Genomic DNA, 22,397 nt, shown 5'->3' on the forward strand with positions numbered 1-22,397 from the left:
GCCGGCATCGTGTCCAGCACAAGCCACGCTGGCACAACCGACCAAAAGCTGCCACCAGTGCAGGCTTCGGCCTACACTTTGCTCCTCTCCTCCTCCTCCTGCTGACCCTGGGCTCTAACACCGCTAGTTTTTGCCCGGACATGCAATCTGCACAGAGAAAAACACCAGTCAATGTGTCAGTGGGGTTCAGCAACGCCAGCTGTTCCCCTGCTGTGTAGCTTGCAACGTGACCTGCAAACGCCACGCAGGCACATGAACTGAAATTGAAGGGAGCCTGCCCCCCACCCACAGGTGTTTCTATGTATATCAGCCACCTTGTACAGCAGTACTGCTGCATTTGTACAAGGTGGCTGACTTTTTCTCCTTGCCCACGTGGAACTCAACACGTACAAAATGTGTCTCATTAGAGACCATTACAATGTCCCTGAGGTGTGACTTTCCTTTGTAATGACACGCAGCACCACCCTTGTTAGCGCTGCCCGTCTTTTGACATCATTGGTTAGCTGGCTGCGCCTGTGCATCTCCCCTGCTCGAAACAACGGCCCTCGGTGTCTTATTTTTTTGGACAGCGAGGGTGTGATTGATGGGCATGTGCAGTGCATATGTTTGCCTGTGTTCACTCATCTCCTTCCGCCTTCTTCAGACTGGGTGTCCTCATGGCCGCGGCAGGCGATAAGGGATCAGATGAGGCCGCCCAGTCTGAAGCAGGTGTAAGGACATGTGTGAGCGGCAAACATATTTAGTGCACCAGGGCACGAATCCCAGCACCGCAGTGTGATTTTTTAAAAACACACTGTGGGTCTGGGATTCATGTCCATCGCTAACCGCAACGGCCGACATGAAATGAGGTCAGAAGACAGGAAGCGCTCACAGCGCATGGCCAAGGGATCACAATAGCGCAGACTCCTGTACAGCAAATAACAACGCTCAGGAATCTGCGCCCAGTACCTAGGTGCAAATTTTGACACCTGTGCTGCGTCTCGTTAAAAAGACAAGTCACGCCTCCACAACTGTTTGACAGTATAATGGGCTAAATAGTGTACGTGTTTTAGTCAGCGTGTGCAAGGAGCAAAACAAATAGAGCAACCTTTTACTTGTGCAGCATTAATGATGCACAAGGTGTGGCTCTTGTACCTTGCAACACCTGAGGGGGGGGTTAAAGGTAACCTTTGAAATTGGTTCAACTAGGCTTCGGCCTACACTCTGCTCCTCTACTCCTCCTGCTGACCCTGGGCTCAAACACCGCTAGTTTTTGCCCGGAAATGCTAGCTGCACAGAGAAAAACACCAGCCAATGTGTTAGTGGGGTTCAGCACCGCCAGCTGTTCCCCTGCTGTGTAGTCGGCAACGTGTCCAGCACAAGCCACGCTGGCACAACAGAACAAAAGCTGCCACCAGTGCAGGCTTCGGCCTACACTTTGCTCCTCTCCTCCTCCTGCTGACCCTGGGCTCAAACAACGCCAGTTTCTGCCCGGACATGCTAGCTGCACAGAGAAAAACACCAGCCAATGTGTTAGTGGGGTTCAGCACCGCCAGCTGTTCCCCCGCTGTGTAGCCGGCATCGTGTCCAGCACAAGCCACGCTGGCACAACCGACCAAAAGCTGCCACCAGTGCAGGCTTCGTCCTACACTTTGCTCCTCTCCTCCTCCTCCTGCTGACCCTGGGCTCTAACACCGCTAGTTTTTGCCCGGACATGCAATCTGCACAGAGAAAAACACCAGTCAATGTGTCAGTGGGGTTCAGCAACGCCAGCTGTTCCCCTGCTGTGTAGCTTGCAACGTGACCTGCAAACGCCACGCAGGCACATGAACTGAAATTGAAGGGAGCCTGCCCCCCACCCCCCCAGGTGTTTCTATGTATAACAGCCACCTTGTACAGCAGTACTGCTGCATTTGTACAAGGTGGCTGACTTTTTCTCCTTGCACACGTGGAACTCAACAAGTACAAAATGTGTCTCATTACAGACCATTACAATGTCCCTGAGGTGTGACTTTCCTTTTTAATGACACGCAGCACCCCCATTGTTAGCGCTGCCTGTCTCCTGACATCATTGGTTGGCTGGCTGTGCCTGTGCGTCCCCCCTGCCCGACACAACGCCCCCCGTTGTCTCATATATTTTGACTGCGAGGGTGTGATTGATGGGCACGAGCAGTGCATATGTTCCCCTGTTTTCACTCCCCTCCTTCCGCCTTCTTCTGACTGTGCGGCCTCATGGCCGCGGCATGCGATAAGGGATCAGCTGAGGCCGCCCAGTCTGAAGCAGGTGTAAGGACATGTGTGAGCGGCGAACATATTTACTGCACAAGGCCACGAATCCCAGCACCACAGTGTGACTTTAGGAAAAGCCACTGTGGGTCTGGGATTTATGGCCATCGTTAACCGCACCGGCCAACATGAAATGAGGTCATGAGACGGCCTGCACTAACAGGGTATTGCCAAGGGATAACACAAGAGCGCAGTTTCCTGTACTGCAAATAACAACGGTAAGGAATCTGCGCACAGCACCTAGGTGTAAATTTGAACACCTGTGCTGCGTCTCCTTAAAAAGACTAGTAGTCACGCCTCCACTACTGTTTGACAGTATAATGGGCTAAATAGTGTACGTGTTTAATTCAGCGTGTGCAAGGAGCAAAATTAAATAGAGCAACCTTTGACTTGTGCATCAATAATGCTGTTCAAGGTGTGGCTCTTGTACCTTGCAACACCTGAGGGGGGGGTTAAAGGTAACCTTTGAAATTGGTTCAACTAGGCTTTGGCCAACACTCTGCTCCTCTACTCCTCCTGCTGACCCTGGGCTCAAACACCGCTAGTTTTTGCCCGGAAATGCTAGCTGCACAGAGAAAAACACCAGCCAATGTGTTAGTGGGGTTCAGCACCGCCAGCTGTTCCCCTGCTGTGTAGTCGGCAACGTGTCCAGCACAAGCCACGCTGGCACAACAGAACAAAAGCTGCCACCAGTGCAGGCTTCGGCCTACACTTTGCTCCTCTCCTCCTCCTGCTGACCCTGGGCTCAAACAACGCCAGTTTCTGCCCGGACATGCTAGCTGCACAGAGAAAAACACCAGCCAATGTGTTAGTGGGGTTCAGCACCGCCAGCTGTTCCCCTGCTGTGCAGCTTGCAACGTGACCTGCAAACGCCACGCAGGCACATGAACTGAAATTGAAGGGAGCCTGGCCCCCACCCCCAGGTGTTTCTATGTATAACAGCCACATTGTACAGCAGTACTGCTGCATTTGTACAAGGTGGCTGATGTTTTCTCCTTGCCCACGTGGAACTCAACACGTACAAAATGTGTCTCTTTGAGACCATTCCACTGTCCCTGAGGTGTGACTTTCCTTTCTAATGATACGCAGCATCCCCCTTGGTAGCGCTTCCCGTCTTCTGACATCATTGGTTGGCTACTTGCGCCTGTTCGTCCGCCCTGCCTGAATAAAATGCTCCTCGTTGTCTTAATTATTTTGACTGCGAGGGTGTGATTGATGGGCACGAGCAGTGCATATCTTCGCCTGTCTTAACTCATCTCCTTCCGCCTTCTTCTGACTGTGCGGCCTCATGGCCGCGGCATGCGATAAGGGATCAGCTGAGGCCGCCCAGTCTGAAGCAGGTGTAAGGACATGTGTGAGCGGCGAACATATTTACTGCACAAGGCCACGAATCCCAGCACCGCAGTGTGACTTTAGGAAAAGCCACTGTGGGTCTGGGATTTATGGCCATCGTTAACCGCACCGGCCAACATGAAATGAGGTCATGAGACGGCCTGCACTAACAGGGTATTGCCAAGGGATAACACAAGAGCGCAGTTTCCTGTACTGCAAATAACAACGGTAAGGAATCTGCGCACAGCACCTAGGTGTAAATTTGTACACCTGTGCTGCGTCTCCTTAAAAAGACTAGTAGTCACGCCTCCACTACTGTTTGACAGTATAATGGGCTAAATAGTGTACGTGTTTAATTCAGCGTGTGCAAGGAGCAAAATTAAATAGAGCAACCTTTGACTTGTGCATCAATAATGCTGTTCAAGGTGTGGCTCTTGTACCTTGCAACACCTGAGGGGGGGGTTAAAGGTAACCTTTGAAATTGGTTCAACTAGGCTTTGGCCAACACTCTGCTCCTCTACTCCTCCTGCTGACCCTGGGCTCAAACACCGCTAGTTTGTGCCCGGAAATGCTAGCTGCACAGAGAAAAACACCAGCCAATGTGTTAGTGGGGTTCAGCACCGCCAGCTGTTCCCCTGCTGTGTAGTCGGCAACGTGTCCAGCACAAGCCACGCTGGCACAACAGAACAAAAGCTGCCACCAGTGCAGGCTTCGGCCTACACTTTGCTCCTCTCCTCCTCCTGCTGACCCTGGGCTCAAACAACGCCAGTTTCTGCCCGGACATGCTAGCTGCACAGAGAAAAACACCAGCCAATGTGTTAGTGGGGTTCAGCACCGCCAGCTGTTCCCCTGCTGTGCAGCTTGCAACGTGACCTGCAAACGCCACGCAGGCACATGAACTGAAATTGAAGGGAGCCTGGCCCCCACCCCCAGGTGTTTCTATGTATAACAGCCACCTTGTACAGCAGTACTGCTGCATTTGTACAAGGTGGCTGATGTTTTCTCCTTGCCCACGTGGAACTCAACACGTACAAAATGTGTCTCTTTGAGACCATTCCACTGTCCCTGAGGTGTGACTTTCCTTTCTAATGATACGCAGCACCCCCCTTGGTAGCGCTTCCCGTCTTCTGACATCATTGGTTGGCTACTTGCGCCTGTTCGTCCGCCCTGCCTGAATAAAATGCTCCTCGTTGTCTTAATTATTTTGACTGCGAGGGTGTGATTGATGGGCACGAGCAGTGCATATCTTCGCCTGTCTTAACTCATCTCCTTCCGCCTTCTTCAGACTGTGCAGCCTCATGGCCGCGGCATGCGAGAAGGGATCAGCAGAGGCCGCACAGTCTGAAGCAGGTGTAAGGACGTGTGTGAGCGGCCAAAATATTTACTGCTCAAGGCCACGAATCCCAGCACCGCAGTGTGGCTTTATGAAAAGACACTGTGGGTCTGGGATTTATGGCCATCGTTAACTGCACCGGCCAACATGAAATGAGGTCATAAGATGGGCAGCGCTAACAGGGCATTGCCAAGGGATAACACAAGAGCGCAGACTCCTGTACAGCAAATAACAACGCTCAGGAAGCTGCGCCAAGCACCAAGGCGCTATTTTGGACACCTGTGCTGCGTCTCATCAAAAAACCAAGTCACGCATCCACTACAGTTTGACTGTAGAATGGGGTAAATTGTGTATGTCTTTCATTCAGCGTGTGCAAGTAGACAAATTAATAGAGCAACCTTTCACTTGTGCAGCATTAATACTGCACAAGGTGTGTCTCTTGTACTTTGTAACACCTGAGGGGGGGGTTAAAGGTTTCCTTTGAAATTGGTTCAACTAGGCTTCGGCCTACACTCTGCTCCTCTCCTCCTCCTCCTGCTTCAACACGGGCTCTAACATCGCTAGTTTTTGCCCGCAAGTGCTAGCTGCACAGATAAAAACACACGCCATTGTGTTAGTGGGGTTCAGCAACGCCAGCTGTTCCCCCAGTGTGTAGCCGGCAAAGTGTCCTGCAAACGCAACGCAGACACAAAGCTGCCTCCAGTGCAGGCTTCGGCCTACACTCATCTCCCCCTGCTTACCCTTTGCTCCAACACCGCTAGTTGGGGCTCTAGGAAGACAATCTTTAATAGGCAAGGCAACGCATCCGGGTTCCAGCACCGCCAGCTGGTTCTCGGCAGTGTTCTTGTCACAGGTACTCCCTCGTGCCAAGCCTGGTTTCAGCACCGTCAGCTGTTTCCGGGTTGTGTCAACTTCACTGAGACGCCTATGCTTGCCCCGTCGTGGGGCGGTCGAGTTAGCCAACTCCAGGGTGCCTCCAGTTTAGGAGCTTCCTATGTGGGCTGCGTGAACTGGTAGTCAAGGCTGGTTCTGTAGTGCCAGTAGGCCCAGCTCCCCCTGTAGGACTGTTGGGGTTCGGTAACTGCGGCTGCCTCGCGGCCTAGCTGTTCTCTCCTCTCCTGTGGGCCTTGGGGTCCACCACCTGGTTCCAGCACCGTCAGCTGGTTCCGGGCCGAGCCTTTGGCTTAGGTGCCTCCTCCTGGGTATCCGAGTTCCGCCAACGCCAGGCGGTCCTTGGTAGTGCTTTTAAGCGCGGGCACCTACAGCTTAGTAACCGGGTTCCAGCACCGTCAGCTGGTCCTCGGTCGTGCCATTGGCTCTTGCACACTGGGGCAACGCATCCGGGTTCCAGCACCGCCAGCTGGTTCTCGGCAGTGTTCTTGTCACAGGTACTCCCTCGTGCCAAGCCTGGTTTCAGCACCGTCAGCTGTTTCCGGGTTGTGTCAACTTCACTGAGACGCCTATGCTTGCCCCGTCGTGGGGCGGTCGAGTTAGCCAACTCCAGGGTGCCTCCAGTTTAGGAGCTTCCTATGTGGGCTGCGTGAACTGGTAGTCAAGGCTGGTTCTGTAGTGCCAGTAGGCCCAGCTCCCCCTGTAGGACTGTTGGGGTTCGGTAACTGCGGCTGCCTCGCGGCCTAGCTGTTCTCTCCTCTCCTGTGGGCCTTGGGGTCCACCACCTGGTTCCAGCACCGTCAGCTGGTTCCGGGCCGAGCCTTTGGCTTAGGTGCCTCCTCCTGGGTATCCGAGTTCCGCCAACGCCAGGCGGTCCTTGGTAGTGCTTTTAAGCGCGGGCACCTACAGCTTAGTAACCGGGTTCCAGCACCGTCAGCTGGTCCTCGGTCGTGCCATTGGCTCTTGCACACTGGGGCAACGCATCCGGGTTCCAGCACCGCCAGCTGGTTCTCGGCAGTGTTCTTGTCACAGGTACTCCCTCGTGCCAAGCCTGGTTTCAGCACCGTCAGCTGTTTCCGGGTTGTGTCAACTTCACTGAGACGCCTATGCTTGCCCCGTCGTGGGGCGGTCGAGTTAGCCAACTCCAGGGTGCCTCCAGTTTAGGAGCTTCCTATGTGGGCTGCGTGAACTGGTAGTCAAGGCTGGTTCTGTAGTGCCAGTAGGCCCAGCTCCCCCTGTAGGACTGTTGGGGTTCGGTAACTGCGGCTGCCTCGCGGCCTAGCTGTTCTCTCCTCTCCTGTGGGCCTTGGGGTCCACCACCTGGTTCCAGCACCGTCAGCTGGTTCCGGGCCGAGCCTTTGGCTTAGGTGCCTCCTCCTGGGTATCCGAGTTCCGCCAACGCCAGGCGGTCCTTGGTAGTGCTTTTAAGCGCGGGCACCTACAGCTTAGTAACCGGGTTCCAGCACCGTCAGCTGGTCCTCGGTCGTGCCATTGGCTCTTGCACACTGGGGCAACGCATCCGGGTTCCAGCACCGCCAGCTGGTTCTCGGCAGTGTTCTTGTCACAGGTACTCCCTCGTGCCAAGCCTGGTTTCAGCACCGTCAGCTGTTTCCGGGTTGTGTCAACTTCACTGAGACGTCTATGCTTGCCCCGTCGTGGGGCGGTCGAGTTAGCCAACTCCAGGGTGCCTCCAGTTTAGGAGCTTCCTATGTGGGCTGCGTGAACTGGTAGTCAAGGCTGGTTCTGTAGTGCCAGTAGGCCCAGCTCCCCCTGTAGGACTGTTGGGGTTCGGTAACTGCGGCTGCCTCGCGGCCTTGCTGTTCTCTCCTCTCCTGTGGGCCTTGGGGTCCACCACCTGGTTCCAGCACCGTCAGCTGGTTCCGGGCCGAGCCTTTGGCTTAGGTGCCTCCTCCTGGGTATCCGAGTTCCGCCAACGCCAGGCGGTCCTTGGTAGTGCTTTTAAGCGCGGGCACCTACAGCTTAGCAACCGGGTTCCAGCACCGTCAGCTGGTCCTCGGTCGTGCCATTGGCTCTTGCACACTGGGGCAACGCATCCGGGTTCCAGCACCGCCAGCTGGTTCTCGGCAGTGTTCTTGTCACAGGTACTCCCTCGTGCCAAGCCTGGTTTCAGCACCGTCAGCTGTTTCCGGGTTGTGTCAACTTCACTGAGACGCCTATGCTTGCCCCGTCGTGGGTCGGTCGAGTTAGCCAACTCCAGGGTGCCTCCAGTTTAGGAGCTTCCTATGTGGGCTGCGTGAACTGGTAGTCAAGGCTGGTTCTGTAGTGCCAGTAGGCCCAGCTCCCCCTGTAGGACTGTTGGGGTTCGGTAACTGCGGCTGCCTCGCGGCCTAGCTGTTCTCTCCTCTCCTGTGGGCCTTCGGGTCCACCACCTGGTTCCAGCACCGTCAGCTGGTTCCGGGCCGAGCCTTTGGCTTAGGTGCCTCCTCCTGGGTATCCGAGTTCCGCCAACGCCAGGCGGTCCTTGGTAGTGCTTTTAAGCGCGGGCACCTACAGCTTAGTAACCGGGTTCCAGCACCGTCAGCTGGTCCTCGGTCGTGCCATTGGCTCTTGCACACTGGGGCAACGCATCCGGGTTCCAGCACCGCCAGCTGGTTCTCGGCAGTGTTCTTGTCACAGGTACTCCCTCGTGCCAAGCCTGGTTTCAGCACCGTCAGCTGTTTCCGGGTTGTGTCAACTTCACTGAGACGCCTATGCTTGCCCCGTCGTGGGGCGGTCGAGTTAGCCAACTCCAGGGTGCCTCCAGTTTAGGAGCTTCCTATGTGGGCTGCGTGAACTGGTAGTCAAGGCTGGTTCTGTAGTGCCAGTAGGCCCAGCTCCCCCTGTAGGACTGTTGGGGTTCGGTAACTGCGGCTGCCTCGCGGCCTAGCTGTTCTCTCCTCTCCTGTGGGCCTTCGGGTCCACCACCTGGTTCCAGCACCGTCAGCTGGTTCCGGGCCGAGCCTTTGGCTTAGGTGCCTCCTCCTGGGTATCCGAGTTCCGCCAACGCCAGGCGGTCCTTGGTAGTGCTTTTAAGCGCGGGCACCTACAGCTTAGTAACCGGGTTCCAGCACCGTCTGCTGGTCCTCGGTCGTGCCATTGGCTCTTGCACACTGGGGCAACGCATCCGGGTTCCAGCACCGCCAGCTGGTTCTCGGCAGTGTTCTTGTCACAGGTACTCCCTCGTGCCAAGCCTGGTTTCAGCACCGTCAGCTGTTTCCGGGTTGTGTCAACTTCACTGAGACGCCTATGCTTGCCCCGTCGTGGGGCGGTCGAGTTAGCCAACTCCAGGGTGCCTCCAGTTTAGGAGCTTCCTATGTGGGCTGCGTGAACTGGTAGTCAAGGCTGGTTCTGTAGTGCCAGTAGGCCCAGCTCCCCCTGTAGGACTGTTGGGGTTCGGTAACTGCGGCTGCCTTGCGGCCTAGCTGTTCTCTCCTCTCCTGTGGGCCTTCGGGTCCACCACCTGGTTCCAGCACCGTCAGCTGGTTCCGGGCCGAGCCTTTGGCTTAGGTGCCTCCTCCTGGGTATCCGAGTTCCGCCAACGCCAGGCGGTCCTTGGTAGTGCTTTTAAGCGCGGGCACCTACAGCTTAGTAACCGGGTTCCAGCACCGTCAGCTGGTCCTCGGTCGTGCCATTGGCTCTTGCACACTGGGGCAACGCATCCGGGTTCCAGCACCGTCAGCTGGTTCTCGGCAGTGTCTTTTGCTCTTGTACCTTCTGCTCCCCATCCTGGTTCCAGTACCGTCAGCTGGTTCCGGGCAGAGCCTTTGGCTTAGGTGCCTCCTTCTGGGTATCCAAGTTCCACCAATGTCAGGTGGTCCTTGGTAGTGCTTTCAGGCATGGGTACCTCCTGCTTAGTAACCGGGTTCCAGTAACGTCAGCTGGTCCTTGGTAGTTCCATTGGCTCTTGGACATTCGGCTACCCATCCGGGTTCCAGTACCGTCAGCTGGTTCTCGGCAGTGTCTTTTGCTCTTGTACCTTCTGCTCCCCATCCTGGTTCCAGTAACGTCATCTGGTTCCGGGCAGAGCCTTTGGCTTAGGTGCCTCCTTCTGGGTATCCGAGTTCCGCCAACGTCAGGCGGTCCTTGGTAGTGCTTTTTAGCACGGGTACCTCCTGCTTAGTAACCGGGTTCCAGTAACGTCAGCTGGTCCTCGGTAGTTCCATAGGCTCTTGAACCTTCGGGTAGCCATCCGAGTTCCAGTTCCATCAGCTGGTTCTTGGCATTTTCTCAGCCTTCTTGTACCTTCTGCTACATTTCCAAGTTGAAGACCCTAACGTCGACAACCCGGAAGACCACCCCGATGACGACGACCCGGAAGACCACCCCGATGACGACGACGACGACGACGGCGGAGACGACGACGGCTGAGACGACGACGGCGGAGATGACGACACTGGAGACGAAGACCCTGGAGACGACAACATGGAAGACCGAGAAGCAGAAGAACAAGAGGCTGCAGAACAAAGAGCAGAAGAACATTAAGCATAAGACTTAATATCAGAGAAAAAGATATTATCTAAATTATATGCAGAAGAAGACTAAGCAGTGTATGGGGGTGAGTCCGTTCCTCCTCGTGGTGCCCCTGGATAAAGCCTGATGCTGCAGGCCAAACTGAACGCGGACAAATGTAACTTTTGTGACTGGCAGAACGGAAGGTGTAATCTTCCAACTTTTATAGATAACAACTACGGGAATGCCTGTCACAAATGAGAATATGATGAAGAAGTAGAATAGGAAGAATAATAACAGTGGAATAAAAAGAATATGTAGAATAGGAAGAATAATAATAGTTGAAGAAAATAAATATGAAGAATGTAATAAAAAAAAAAAATAGGTAGAAGATGAAGAAGAAGATGAATAAGGTGAAGAAGTTGATGTCAAGGATGCTGATGATGATGAAGATGAAAGTGTGGGAAAAGAAAAAAAAAAAAAGAAAAAAAAGAAGGGGAAGGGCGTGGAATAGTGAAACATCAATATCTGACAAAATAAAAAAAATTTACATACTCAATATCTTTTTCAATCCGAACGTCTTTAAAAAAAAAAAAAAAACATGCTATTCTATTTAATTGGACTAATCCTCATTGCCTTTAATGTCTCCGCCACCTCCCCCATACATCCTACATTATTCTTAGTTGTTTTCCTTCAGGTAGAATGAACCTACAAGGAAAGAAAGGGTTTATTTTAATTCCGATATTTTGGTCCCATTGACTTGCATTGGGATCGGGTATCGGTATCGGCGATATCCGATATTTTTTGAATATCGGCCGATCCAAACCGATACCGATACTTTCCGATATCGGAAGGTATCGCTCAACACTAGTAATGAGTGGAGGAAAGAGGAGACTCTTAACCCCTTAGTGACAGAGCCAATTTGGTACTTAATGACCAGGCCAATTTTTGCAATTCTGACCACTGTCACTTTATGAGGATATAACTCTGTAACGCTTCAACGGATCCCGCTGATTCTGAGAATGTTTTTTCGTGACATATTGTACTTCATGTTAGTGGTAACATTTCTTCGATATTACTTGCGATTATTTATGAAAAAAACGGAAATATGGTGAAAATTTTTAAAATTTTGCAATTTTCAAACTTTGTATTTTTATGCCCTTAAATCAGAGAGATATGTCATGAAAAATAGTTAATAAATAACATTTCCCACATGTCTACTTTACATCAGCACAATTTTGGAAACAAAATTTTTTTTTGTTAGGGAGTTATAAGGGTTAAAATTTGACCAGCAATTTCTCATTTTTACAACACCATTTTTTTTTAGGGACCACATCACATTTGAAGTCATTTTGAGGGGTCTATATGATAGAAAATAATGAAGTGTGACACCATTCTAAAAACTACACCCCTCAAGGTTCTCAAAACCACATTCAAGAAGTTTATTAACCCTTTACGTGCTTCACAGGAACTGAAACAATGTGGAAGGAAAAAATGAACATTTAACTTTTTTTTGCAAACATCTTAATTCAGAACCATTTTTTTTATTTTCACAAGTGTAAAAACAGAAATGTAACCATAAATTTTGTTATGCAATTTCTCCTGAATACGCCAATACCCCATATGTGGGGGTAAACCACTGTTAGGGCGCACCGCAGAACTTAGAAGTGAAGGAGCGCCGTTTGACTTTTTCAATGCAGAATTGGCTGGAATTGAGATCGGACACCATGTCACATTTAGAGAGCCCCTGATGTACCTAAACAGTGGAAACTCCCCACAAGTGACACCATTTTGGAAACTAGACCCCTTAAGGAACTTATCTAGATGTGTGGTGAGCACTTTGAACCCCCAAGTGCTTCACAGAAGTTTATAACGTAGAGCCGTGAAAATAAAAAATCGCTTTTGTTTACACAAAAATGATCTTTTCGCCCACAAATTCTTATTTTCACAAGGGTAACAGGAGAAATTAGACCACAAAAGTTGTTGTGCGATTTCTCCTGAGTACGCTGATACCCAATATGTGGGGGTAAACAACTGTTAGGGCGCACCGCAGAGCTTGGAAGAGAAGGAGTGCCGTTTTACTTTTTCAATGTAGAATTGGCTGGAATTGAGATTGGACGCCATGTCGCGTTTGGAGAGCCCCTGATGTGCCTAAACAGTGGAAACCCCCCACAAGTGACACCATTTTGGAAACTAGACCCCTTAAGGAACTTATCTAGATGTGTGGCGAGCACTTTGAACCCCCATGTGCTTCACAGAAGTTTATAACGTAGAGCCGTGAAAAAAAAAATTGCATTTTTTCTACAAAAATGATCTTTTTGCCCACAAATTTTTATTTTCACAAGGGTAACAGGAGAAATTAGACCACTAACGTTGTTGTGCAATTTCTCCTGAGTACGTCGATACCCAATATGTTGGGGTAAACCACTGTTTGGGCGCACTGCAGAGCTTGGAAGTGAAGGAGCGCCGTTTTACTTTTTCAATATAGAATTGGCTGGAATTGAGATCGGACGCCATGTCGCGTTTGGAGAGCCCCTGATGTGCCTAAACAGTAGAAATCCCCCACAAGTGACCCCATTTTGGAAACTAGACCCCCCCATGGAACTTATCTAGATGTGTGGTGAGAACCTTGAATGCCCAAGTGCTTCACAGAAGTTTATAATGCAGAGCCATGAAAATAAAAAAATATTTTTTTTTTCCACAAAAAAGATTTTTTAGCCACCAAATTTTTATTTTCACAAGGGTAACAAGAGAAATTGGACCCCAAAAGTTGTTGTCCAATTTGTCCTGAGTATGCTGGTACCCCATATGTGGGGGTAAACCACTGTTTGGGCGCACGGCAGAGCTCGGAATGAAGGAGCGCCGTTTTGGAATGCAGACTTTGATAGAATGGTCTGCGGGTATTATGTTGCGTTTGCAGAGCCCCTGATGTACCTAACCAGTAGAAACCCTCCACAAGTGACCCCATTTTGGAAACTAGACCCCCCAAGGAACTTATCTAGATGTGTGGTGAGAACTTTGAATGCCCAAGTGCTTCACAGAAGTTTAGAATGCAGAGTCGTGAAAATAAAAAATATTTTTTTTTCCACAAAAAAGATATTGTAGCCCCCAAGTATTTATTTTCACAAGGGTAACAGGAGAAATTGGACTGCAATAGTTGTTGTCCAATTTATCCCGAGTACGCTGATGCGCCATATGTGGGGGTAAACCACTGTTTGGGCGCACGGCAGAGCTCGGAAGGGAAGGAGCGCCTTTTTGGAATGCAGACTTTGATAGAATGGTCTGTGGGCATTATGTTGCGATTGCAGAGCCCCTGATGTACCTAAACTGTAGTAACCCCCCACAAGTGACCCCATTTTGGAAACTAGACCCCCCAAGGAACTTATCTAGATGTGTGGTGAGAACTTTGAATGCCCAAGTGCTTCACAGAAGTTTAGAATGCAGAGTCGTGAAAATAAAAAATATTTTTTTTTTCACAAAAAAGATTTTGTAGCCCCCAAGTTTTTATTTTCACAAGGGTAACAAGAGAAATTGGACCCCAGAAGTTGTTGTCCAATTTATCCCGAGTACGCTGATGCCCCATATGTGGGGGTAACCCACTGTTTGGGCGCACGGCAGAGCTCAGAAGGGAGGGAGCACCATTTGACTTTTTGAGCGCAAAATTGGCTGTCGTGTTTGGAGACCCCCTGATGTACCTAAACAGTGGAAACCCCCCAATTCTAGCTCCAACCCTAACCCCAACACACCCCTAACCCTAATCCCAACCTCATCCATAATCCTAATCACTAACCCTAACCATAAAAACAACCCTTACCCCAAAACAACCCTAATGTCAACCCTAACCATAACCCTAATCAAAACCCTAAATCCAACACACCCCTAATCCTAATCTCAACCCTAACCTCAAACCTAACCCTAATTCCAAATACACCCCTAATCACAACCCTAACCTTAACCCTAATCCCAAACCTAACCCTAATCCCAAGCGTAACCCTAATGCCAACCCTAACCCTAATACCAACCCTAATCCAAACCCTAACCCTAATCCCAGCTCTAACCCTAACTTTAGCCCCAACCCTAGCCCTAATTTTAGCCCCAACCCTAACCCTAGCCCTAGGGCTACTTTCACACTTGCGTCGTTTGGCATTCCGTCGCAATCCGTCTTTTTGGACAAGAAATAGATCCTGCAAATGTGCCCGCAGGATGCGTTTTTTGCCCATAGACTTGTATTGCCGACGGATCGTGACGGATGGCCACACGTCGCGTCCGTCGTGCACTGGATCAGTTGTGTTTTGGCGGAGCGTCGGCACAAAAAAACGTTCAATGAAACGTTTTTTTGTACGTTGCATCCGCCATTTCTGACCGCGCATGCGTGGCCGTAACTCCGCCCCCTCCTCCCCAGGACATAGATTGGGCAGCGGATGTGTTGAAAAACTACAGCTGCTGCCCACGTTGTGCACAATTTTCACAACGTGCGTCGGTATGTCGGGCCAACGCATTGCGACGGCCCCGTACCGACGTAAGTGTGAAAGAAGCCTAACCCTAAGTTTAGCCCCAACCCTAACCCTAAATTTAGCCCCAACCCTAACCCTAAATTTAGCCCCAACCCTAACCCTAAATTTAGCCCCAACCCTAGCCCTAACCCTACCCCTAACCTAACCCTACCCCTAACCCTACCCCTAACCCTAACCTAACCCTACCCCTAACCCTACCCCTAACCCTACCCCTAACCTAACCCTAACCTAACCCTAACCCTACCCCTAACCCTAACCCTACCCCTAACCTAACCCTACCCCTAACCCTACCCCTAACCCTACCCCTACCCCTAACCCTAACCCTACCCCTAACCCTACCCCTACCCCTAACCCTACCCCTAACCCTACCCCTAACCCTAACCCTACCCCTAACCCTAATTTTAGCCCCAACTGCTGTTCTCCTGCCGGCCGGCAGATGGAGACAGATGGCGGGCGCACTGGGCATGCGTCCGCCATGTTCTGCTGCCGGCGGCCAGGAGGAGCAGCAAGAGGATCCAGGGACCTAGGTGAGTATGCTAGGGTCCCCGAATCCCCCTATTTCTCTGTTCTCTGATGTGCGATCACATCAGAGGACAGAGAATTACACTTTACTTTTTTTTTTCTGCGGTCGCCGGTAAACAGTTAATTACCGGCGATCGCAAAACAGGGGTCGGTAATACCGACCCTGATCGTGCTCTTTGGGGTCTCGGCTACCCCCGGCAGCCGAGACCCCAAAGATTCTCCCGGTGCCGGCCGGCGGGCGCACTGCGCATGCGCCCGCCATTTTGAAGATGGCGGCGCCCACCGGGAGACACAAGGAGCATCGGGGGAGCTAGGTGAGTATTGGGGGGCCACCTGGGACCCCTTTTCTCTGTCCTCCGATGTGCGATCACATCGGAGGACAGAGAAATTAAAAAGAGATCGCTTTTTTTTTGCGATCGCCGGTAAACGGTTAATTACCGGCGATCGCAAATGCGGGGTGGGTTAAAAACCCCCCGAATCATGTTCTCTGGGGTCTCGGCTACCCTCGGCAGCCGAGACCCCGGAGAAAATCGGCCTCTGGGGGGCGCTATGGACTTTTTCCACAGCGCCGTTAATTAACGGCGCTGTGGTTTAAGTACCCTTAGCGGCCGCCGTTAAAAGGCGTATCGGCGGTCGCTAAGGGGTTAAAGAAGAAGTTACAGGTCTGTGAGAGCCAGAAATCTTGATTGTTTGTTTCTGACCAAATACTTATTTTCCACCATAATATGCAAATAAAATGATAAAAAAACAGACAAAGAGATTTTCTGGATTTTTTTTTCTCAGTTTGTCTCCCATAGTTGAGGTCTACCTATGATGTAAATTACAGACGCCTCTCATCTTTTTAAGTGGTGGAACTTGTACTATTGCTGACTGACTAAATACTTTTTTGCCCCACTGTAGGTAAGTGCCAAAAAATCAAGGGCCCAACATATTTGATAAATTAAAGGTAAAGTGGACAGCCCTTTTAACTAAGACAATAGGGCTCTGAAATTTTTCAAGTGATGGAGCAGAGAATCACTTTACATTAAACAAGAAATACATTTCTCTGAGTCTATATGATAACGTTACCTTCTATTATTCCGTTCTACATTTTTCCATGTACAATTTATACAATATTCATGCTTCTTTTGATAAAAGTGTAGCATTTCCTTTTCTGCAATTTCTGCAATAACTGTGCCATGTGCTGTGAAATTGCTTTTTTTGTTTTGTTTGAAATTGGAACATTGATGATCAACCCACTGTCACTCGCCTTTACCCCTTAATAGTATTAGTTGCTGTCATAGGACCATTAAATGTATTTATGTAGTATGATTTTGTGTGGAAGCTTGGAAATGACTGACGGCCACTCTGTATACTCAGCAATAACTGAACCAGCACTGCCCTTGTCCCTATGGCCGGCGTCACACTAGCAGTATTTGATCAGTATTTTTCATCAGTATCTGTAAGCCAAAACCAGGAGTGGGTGATATATCCAGAAGTGGTGCATATGTTTCTATTATACTTTTCCGCTATTTGTTCCACTCCTGGTTTTGGCTTACAAATACTGATGTCAAATACTGACCAAATATTGCTAGTGTGATGGCAGCCTATGACTGAATACTGAATGCTGGCGGGGAAAAAAAAGATCAGTTTCTCCCCTGATATAGGCTACACCAGATAGGTTAGTCAGTCTCTGACTGCAGAGTCACAAAGTAAATTGATAAGTTTATTGACTTCTGCGATAGAAAGGGGAAACTTAGGTCAATTTTTTATATTTGTTAGGTCAGTTGTCTAGGAAATTGTCTAGGAAATTGTGAAGTTTTAATAGCACTTTAGGTTCTTTACTCATGTTATTACATCTGATGGTAGAGATATGCTGGTACCAATTTGGGAATTACAGATACCATTTGTGGCTATTCCTTACAGTTATGGGTTCCGTTCCATTAAAATTTATACACTATAGATTTATTTGCTGTCACACATGATCTACAAAGTTTATTCAATGTTTTATTGTGTTTGATTTGCTTCATCTATACAGAATATGCATTTTTCAGGTGGTTGGAGCTAGCTACTAACATGGTTGTAATAGGTGGTGTTTGGGGAGTTTATGCCCCGAGTGATGAGTGCTGGGATGTATGTCAACACGTTCTTCTTCTTTACCAAGGATATTGAGATACAAGAATAAGGTGATAAACTGAATTTTTCCTTGAGTGAGGGAAATCCTACCTACAGATGTGGTTCCTATCCACCGTGTATTGGCAGCCATTAGTGGATGTTACCCAGCATCTGTTAGCCTGAGATAACATTGACAGAGCTGACTTGAATATTAAAAGGCTTTATACAAGTTGATGTCTCTAAGACTTGTAGCTTGAAGTCTCATATTTTTTTAGAGGTATTGTAGAAAACTTAGTATGCGCTTGACTTGTGTTGCTTTTCTGTCTTTTATATTTTAATTCATTTTTTATTCAGAAATGTGAACATTTCTTAGAAAAGCAACTCCGTTTTGTTGATCTGTATTTCTAAGCTTGATATATAAGGTACAGAGCATAGCACAGTCTGCACCGAGCACTGATAAATCCAACAACACAGTGCAGTATTCAGAGCTTTTAATTCTGAGCAATATTACAAGCATTGTTGTGTGTTTTGAATATGGATGAGTAACCAAAGGGCTGCTGATATAAAGAGCGTAATACAAAATATGAACAAAGTATGCAATAACAGTCGTTATGTTCAAATATCTTTCGTTTAGCAATCCAAACGGGGCTCAGTCTCAGGAAAACAGATGGCCAGCTTTCACACTCGATGAACAACATTACCTTATGTTAGACACAGAAGACTTAAAGACAGATCGGAAAATGCGTGCCAAGCAGTGCAGATTCTGGAACAAATTCTATCCCCAAATCCTTCAGATAACAGGTAAATATAAAGTAAAAAGTTAAAGACAACTTCATAGACTTCATGTACAGTTCGATACAGCAATGTGATTATCTTATTTGCAATAAAGAGATCCTATGATTCCAACTATTGTAATGTTTGATAACCGAATAAAGATCCAAAAATATTTAGTGATAATAATTGCAATAGTTCTTCTGTATTAAAATTGTTTTTTTAGAAAGAAGATTAATTACTATAAGGCTCTAGAGAGGTAATGGTCACAATATAGACCACATAACTTATAGAGTCTTTTATTCATAGTAGTTGGGTATTTATGGTCCTTTGCATGCTGAAAAGTAATTAACCCTTTCTGACCTCAGACATACTATCCCGTCCGAGGTCAGAACCCCCGCTTTGATGCGAGCTTCGGCGGTGAGCCTGCATTAAAGACGGGACATGTCAGCTGTTTTAAACAGCTGACATGTGCCTGCAATAGCGACGGGTGGAATAGTGATCCACCTGCCAATATTAACTAGTTAAATGCCACTGTCAAACACTGACAACAGCATTTAACCAGCGCTTCCGGCCCCGACACATGATCGAGGGTCAGCGATGCATCTGCATAGTAACTATAGAGGTCCTTGAGACCTCTATGGTTGCTAATGCCGGATTGCTATGAGTGCCACCCTGTGGTCGGCGCTCATTGCAATGCAGGAATTCCGCTACATAGGAGCAATCTGATGATCTCTCCCATGTAACCGAGCCGATCGAGTTGTGCCAGCTTCTAGCCTCTCATGGAGGCTATTGAAGCATGGCAAAAGTTAAAAAAAATATTAAAAAAATGTGAAAAAATAAAAAAATATAAAAGTTTAACCCCTTCATGACCGTGGGATTTTTCGTTTTTTCCGTGTTTGTTTTTCACTCCCCTCCTTCCCAGAGCCATAACTTTTTTATTTTTCCGTCAATTTGGTCATGTGAGGGCTTATTTTTTGCGAGACGAGTTGTACTTTTGAACGACATCATTGGTTTTAGCATGTCATGTACTAGAAAACGGGAAAAAAATTCCAAGTGCGGTGAAATTGCAAAAAAAGTGCAGTCCCACACTTGTTTTTTGTTTGGCTTTTTTGCTAGGTTCACTAAATGCTAAAACTGACCTGACATTATGATTCTCCAGGTCAGTATGAGTTCGTAGACACCTAACTTGTCTAGGTTATTTTTTATCTAAGTGGTGAAAAAAAATTCCAAACTTTGCTAAAAAAAAAAAAAAAAAATTGCGCCATCTTCCGATAATCGAAGCGTCTCCATTTTTCGTGATCTGGGGTCGGTTGAGGGCTTATTTTTTGCATGCCAAGATGACGTTTTAAATTATAGCATTTCGGTGCAGATACGTCCTTTTGATCACCCGTTATTGCATTTTGATGCAATGTCGCGGCGACCAAAAAAATGTAATTCTGGTGTTTCAAATTTTTTTCCCGCTACGCTGTTTAGCGATCAGGTTAATGCTTTTTTTTAATTGATAGATAGGGCGATTATGAGCGCGGCGATACCAAATATGTGTAGATTTGATTTTTTTTTTTTATTGATTTATTTTGATTGTGGTGAAAGGGGGGTGATTTAAACTTTTATATATTTTTTATTTTTTTAACATTTTTCTTCAACTTTTTTTTACTTTTGCCATGCTTCAATAGCCTCCATGGGAGGCTAGAAGCAGGCACAACTCGATCGCTTCTGCTACATAGCAGCGATCTGCTGATCGCTGCTATGTAGCAGAAATGCAGGTGTGCTGTGAGCGCCGACCACAGGGTGGCGCTCACAGCCACCGGCGATCAGTAACATAGAGGTCTCAAGGACCTCTATGGTTACAATGGAGATGCATCGCCGACCCCCGATCATGTGACGGGGGTCGGCGATGACGTCATTTCCGGCCGCCCGGCCGGAAGCGGTAGTTAAATGCCGGTGTCTGCGTTTGACAGCGGCATTTAACTAGTTAATAGGTGCGGGCAGATCGCGATAATGCCCGCGCCTATTACGGGCACATGTCACCTGTTCAAAACAGCTGACATGTCCCGGCTTTGATGCGGGCTCACCGCGGAGCCCAGCATCAAAGCAGGGGATCTGACCTTGGACGTACTATCCCGTCCAAGGTCAGATAGGGGTTAAATCACCACCCTTTCGCCTCATTCAAAATAAAACAATTAACAAATCAAACCTACACATATTTAGTATCACCGCATTCAGAATAGCCCAATCTATCAATAAAAATAGATTAACCTGATGAAATGGCGCAGTGAGAAAAAAATTCGAAACGCCAGAATTACGTTTTTTTTGTTGCCACAACATTGCAATAAAATGTAATAATTGGCGATCAAAAGAATGTATCTGCACAAAAGTGGTATCAATAAAAACGTGAGTTCTGCACGCAAAAAATAAGCCCTCAACCGACCCCAAATTATTTAGCAAAGTTTGGAATTTTTTTTCACCACTTAGATAAAAGAGAACCTAGACATGTTTGGTGTCTATGAACTCGTAATGACCAGGAGAATCATAATGAGAGGTCAGTTGTAGCATTTAGTGAACCTAGTGAAAAAGCCAAGCAAAAAACAAGTGTGTGATTGCCTTTTTTTGCAATTTCATCGCACTTGGAATTCTTTCCCTGTTTTCTAGTACACGACATGCTAAAACCAATGATGTCGTTCAAAAGTACAACTCGTTTCACAAAAAATAAGCCCTCACATGGCCATATTGATAGAAAAATAAAAAAGTTATGGCTCTGGGAAGGAAGGGAGCGAAAAACGAACATGGAAAAATGGAAAATCCCAAGGTCATGAAGGGGTTAAATAGATGAGTCAATTTTATGAATCCGTTTTCGTCAGATTTACTGGATTCAGCTGAAAGATTAGTTGTTATTGAAATGTGTAGGGGACAATGCATGTCAATAATGTCAATGACGTCCACCACCACGTAATTGACCATGTGGTCGTCACATAGCTAGATGGGCCTCAGCAGTAGAAAAACCAAAGACCCACACCAGAAGAACCAAAGACATGTTCAGAGTTATGGAGAGCTTCATCTGAATTTGCATAAGGAGTCTCGTGTGCGCTTGGGACTGGTGAGTAAAAAATTAAAACAAGATAGAATGGGACCCACATCTATATGATCGTTTTGCTGATTGGTGCAGGTTCCACCTCTTAAATTCAAAATGCCGTTCAGTTCTTTGGGAAGAAATGACACCTTCAAAGCTGTCTAGCAAAAGTTTACTTTCCTTTGAAAAACAAGAACATTCAGCTAGGTGAGGGGTAGTTGGGTTATATACATGTTAGGAGTCAAAGATGCTTGGGCATCTGTACAATATGTTCCTTATTATTGATTATTAAACAATACAGTATAATTTAATCTAAAATGCAGAAATGTTGTATGTTGGGTTGATTTATGTATATTGATTTATTGATTTATTAACTTATATGTTGACATGTCAGATTTAACTTACTATTCTTGATAATACTTATTTTTGCTTTACATCAAACCCAGTACAAGGACAATTTATTTTAATTAGAGGTGGAACAGAACACACTAATCTTACTTTATTAGCGACAGTCTCATTTCTGTCTGAGGTAGTCATTTCACTTGGATTGATGAGGTCAGTGTTAATAAGATGCATGACTTATGATTTGATTTGTGTGACCTTATCACTAAGAAAGTAAACAGGGGGCAATAATATATCACACTGTGTGTCCTTCTACTGCCTTTCAGGATGCGAATTCCTCTGTGGAATTAGAGTGTTACATTGGATTGAATTTCTGTGAAGTAATTAACCAGATCAATTATGTATGAAGACATATGTTTAATGATGTTTATGTTTCTATTGTCACAGGTGTTATTATCAAGGGCTGTTTTATTACATTAAGCTCTATTGAGATTCTCAAAAGGATAAAAACCCAGAATAGTAGATATTTGAAGCAGTAAATGTAATTTCTAGGTGAACTGAAATAGAAAAGTTTCTTCTGCAATTAAAAGACAGACTAGTATAAATGGAGGTACAGACAATCTTCACCATTCATTTGGCAGCAGCATTACCGTGACTGCATTCATAGCTGTAGTTTTGTTTTACTGTATGTAAGCTTATTGGAGTCTCACTGTTCACTGTTCTGTTCCCTGATAAAGAACATTCTCACTTTGCTGGCAGCTGGCAACAAGTAGATGAGCAAATAACCCATGGTTCCATGCAGAGGATGATTTGC

The 22,397-nt window shown here is 47.7% G+C and overlaps 1 protein-coding gene across 1 annotated transcript in view; it reads left to right on the top strand.

The window, feature by feature from the left end:
• BCHE (butyrylcholinesterase) overlaps nt 1–22,397 on the top strand; it is a 128,006-nt gene that overhangs the window by 70,727 nt on the left and 34,882 nt on the right. The window contains exon 3 of the mRNA XM_069727391.1: nt 18,035–18,201. Coding sequence (XP_069583492.1) covers nt 18,035–18,201 — 167 coding nt within the window. The remainder of the gene's footprint in view (nt 1–18,034; nt 18,202–22,397) is intronic.

This window comes from Ranitomeya imitator, chromosome 5 (genome assembly GCF_032444005.1).
Source record: "Ranitomeya imitator isolate aRanImi1 chromosome 5, aRanImi1.pri, whole genome shotgun sequence".
Classification (NCBI taxonomy): domain Eukaryota; kingdom Metazoa; phylum Chordata; class Amphibia; order Anura; family Dendrobatidae; genus Ranitomeya; species Ranitomeya imitator.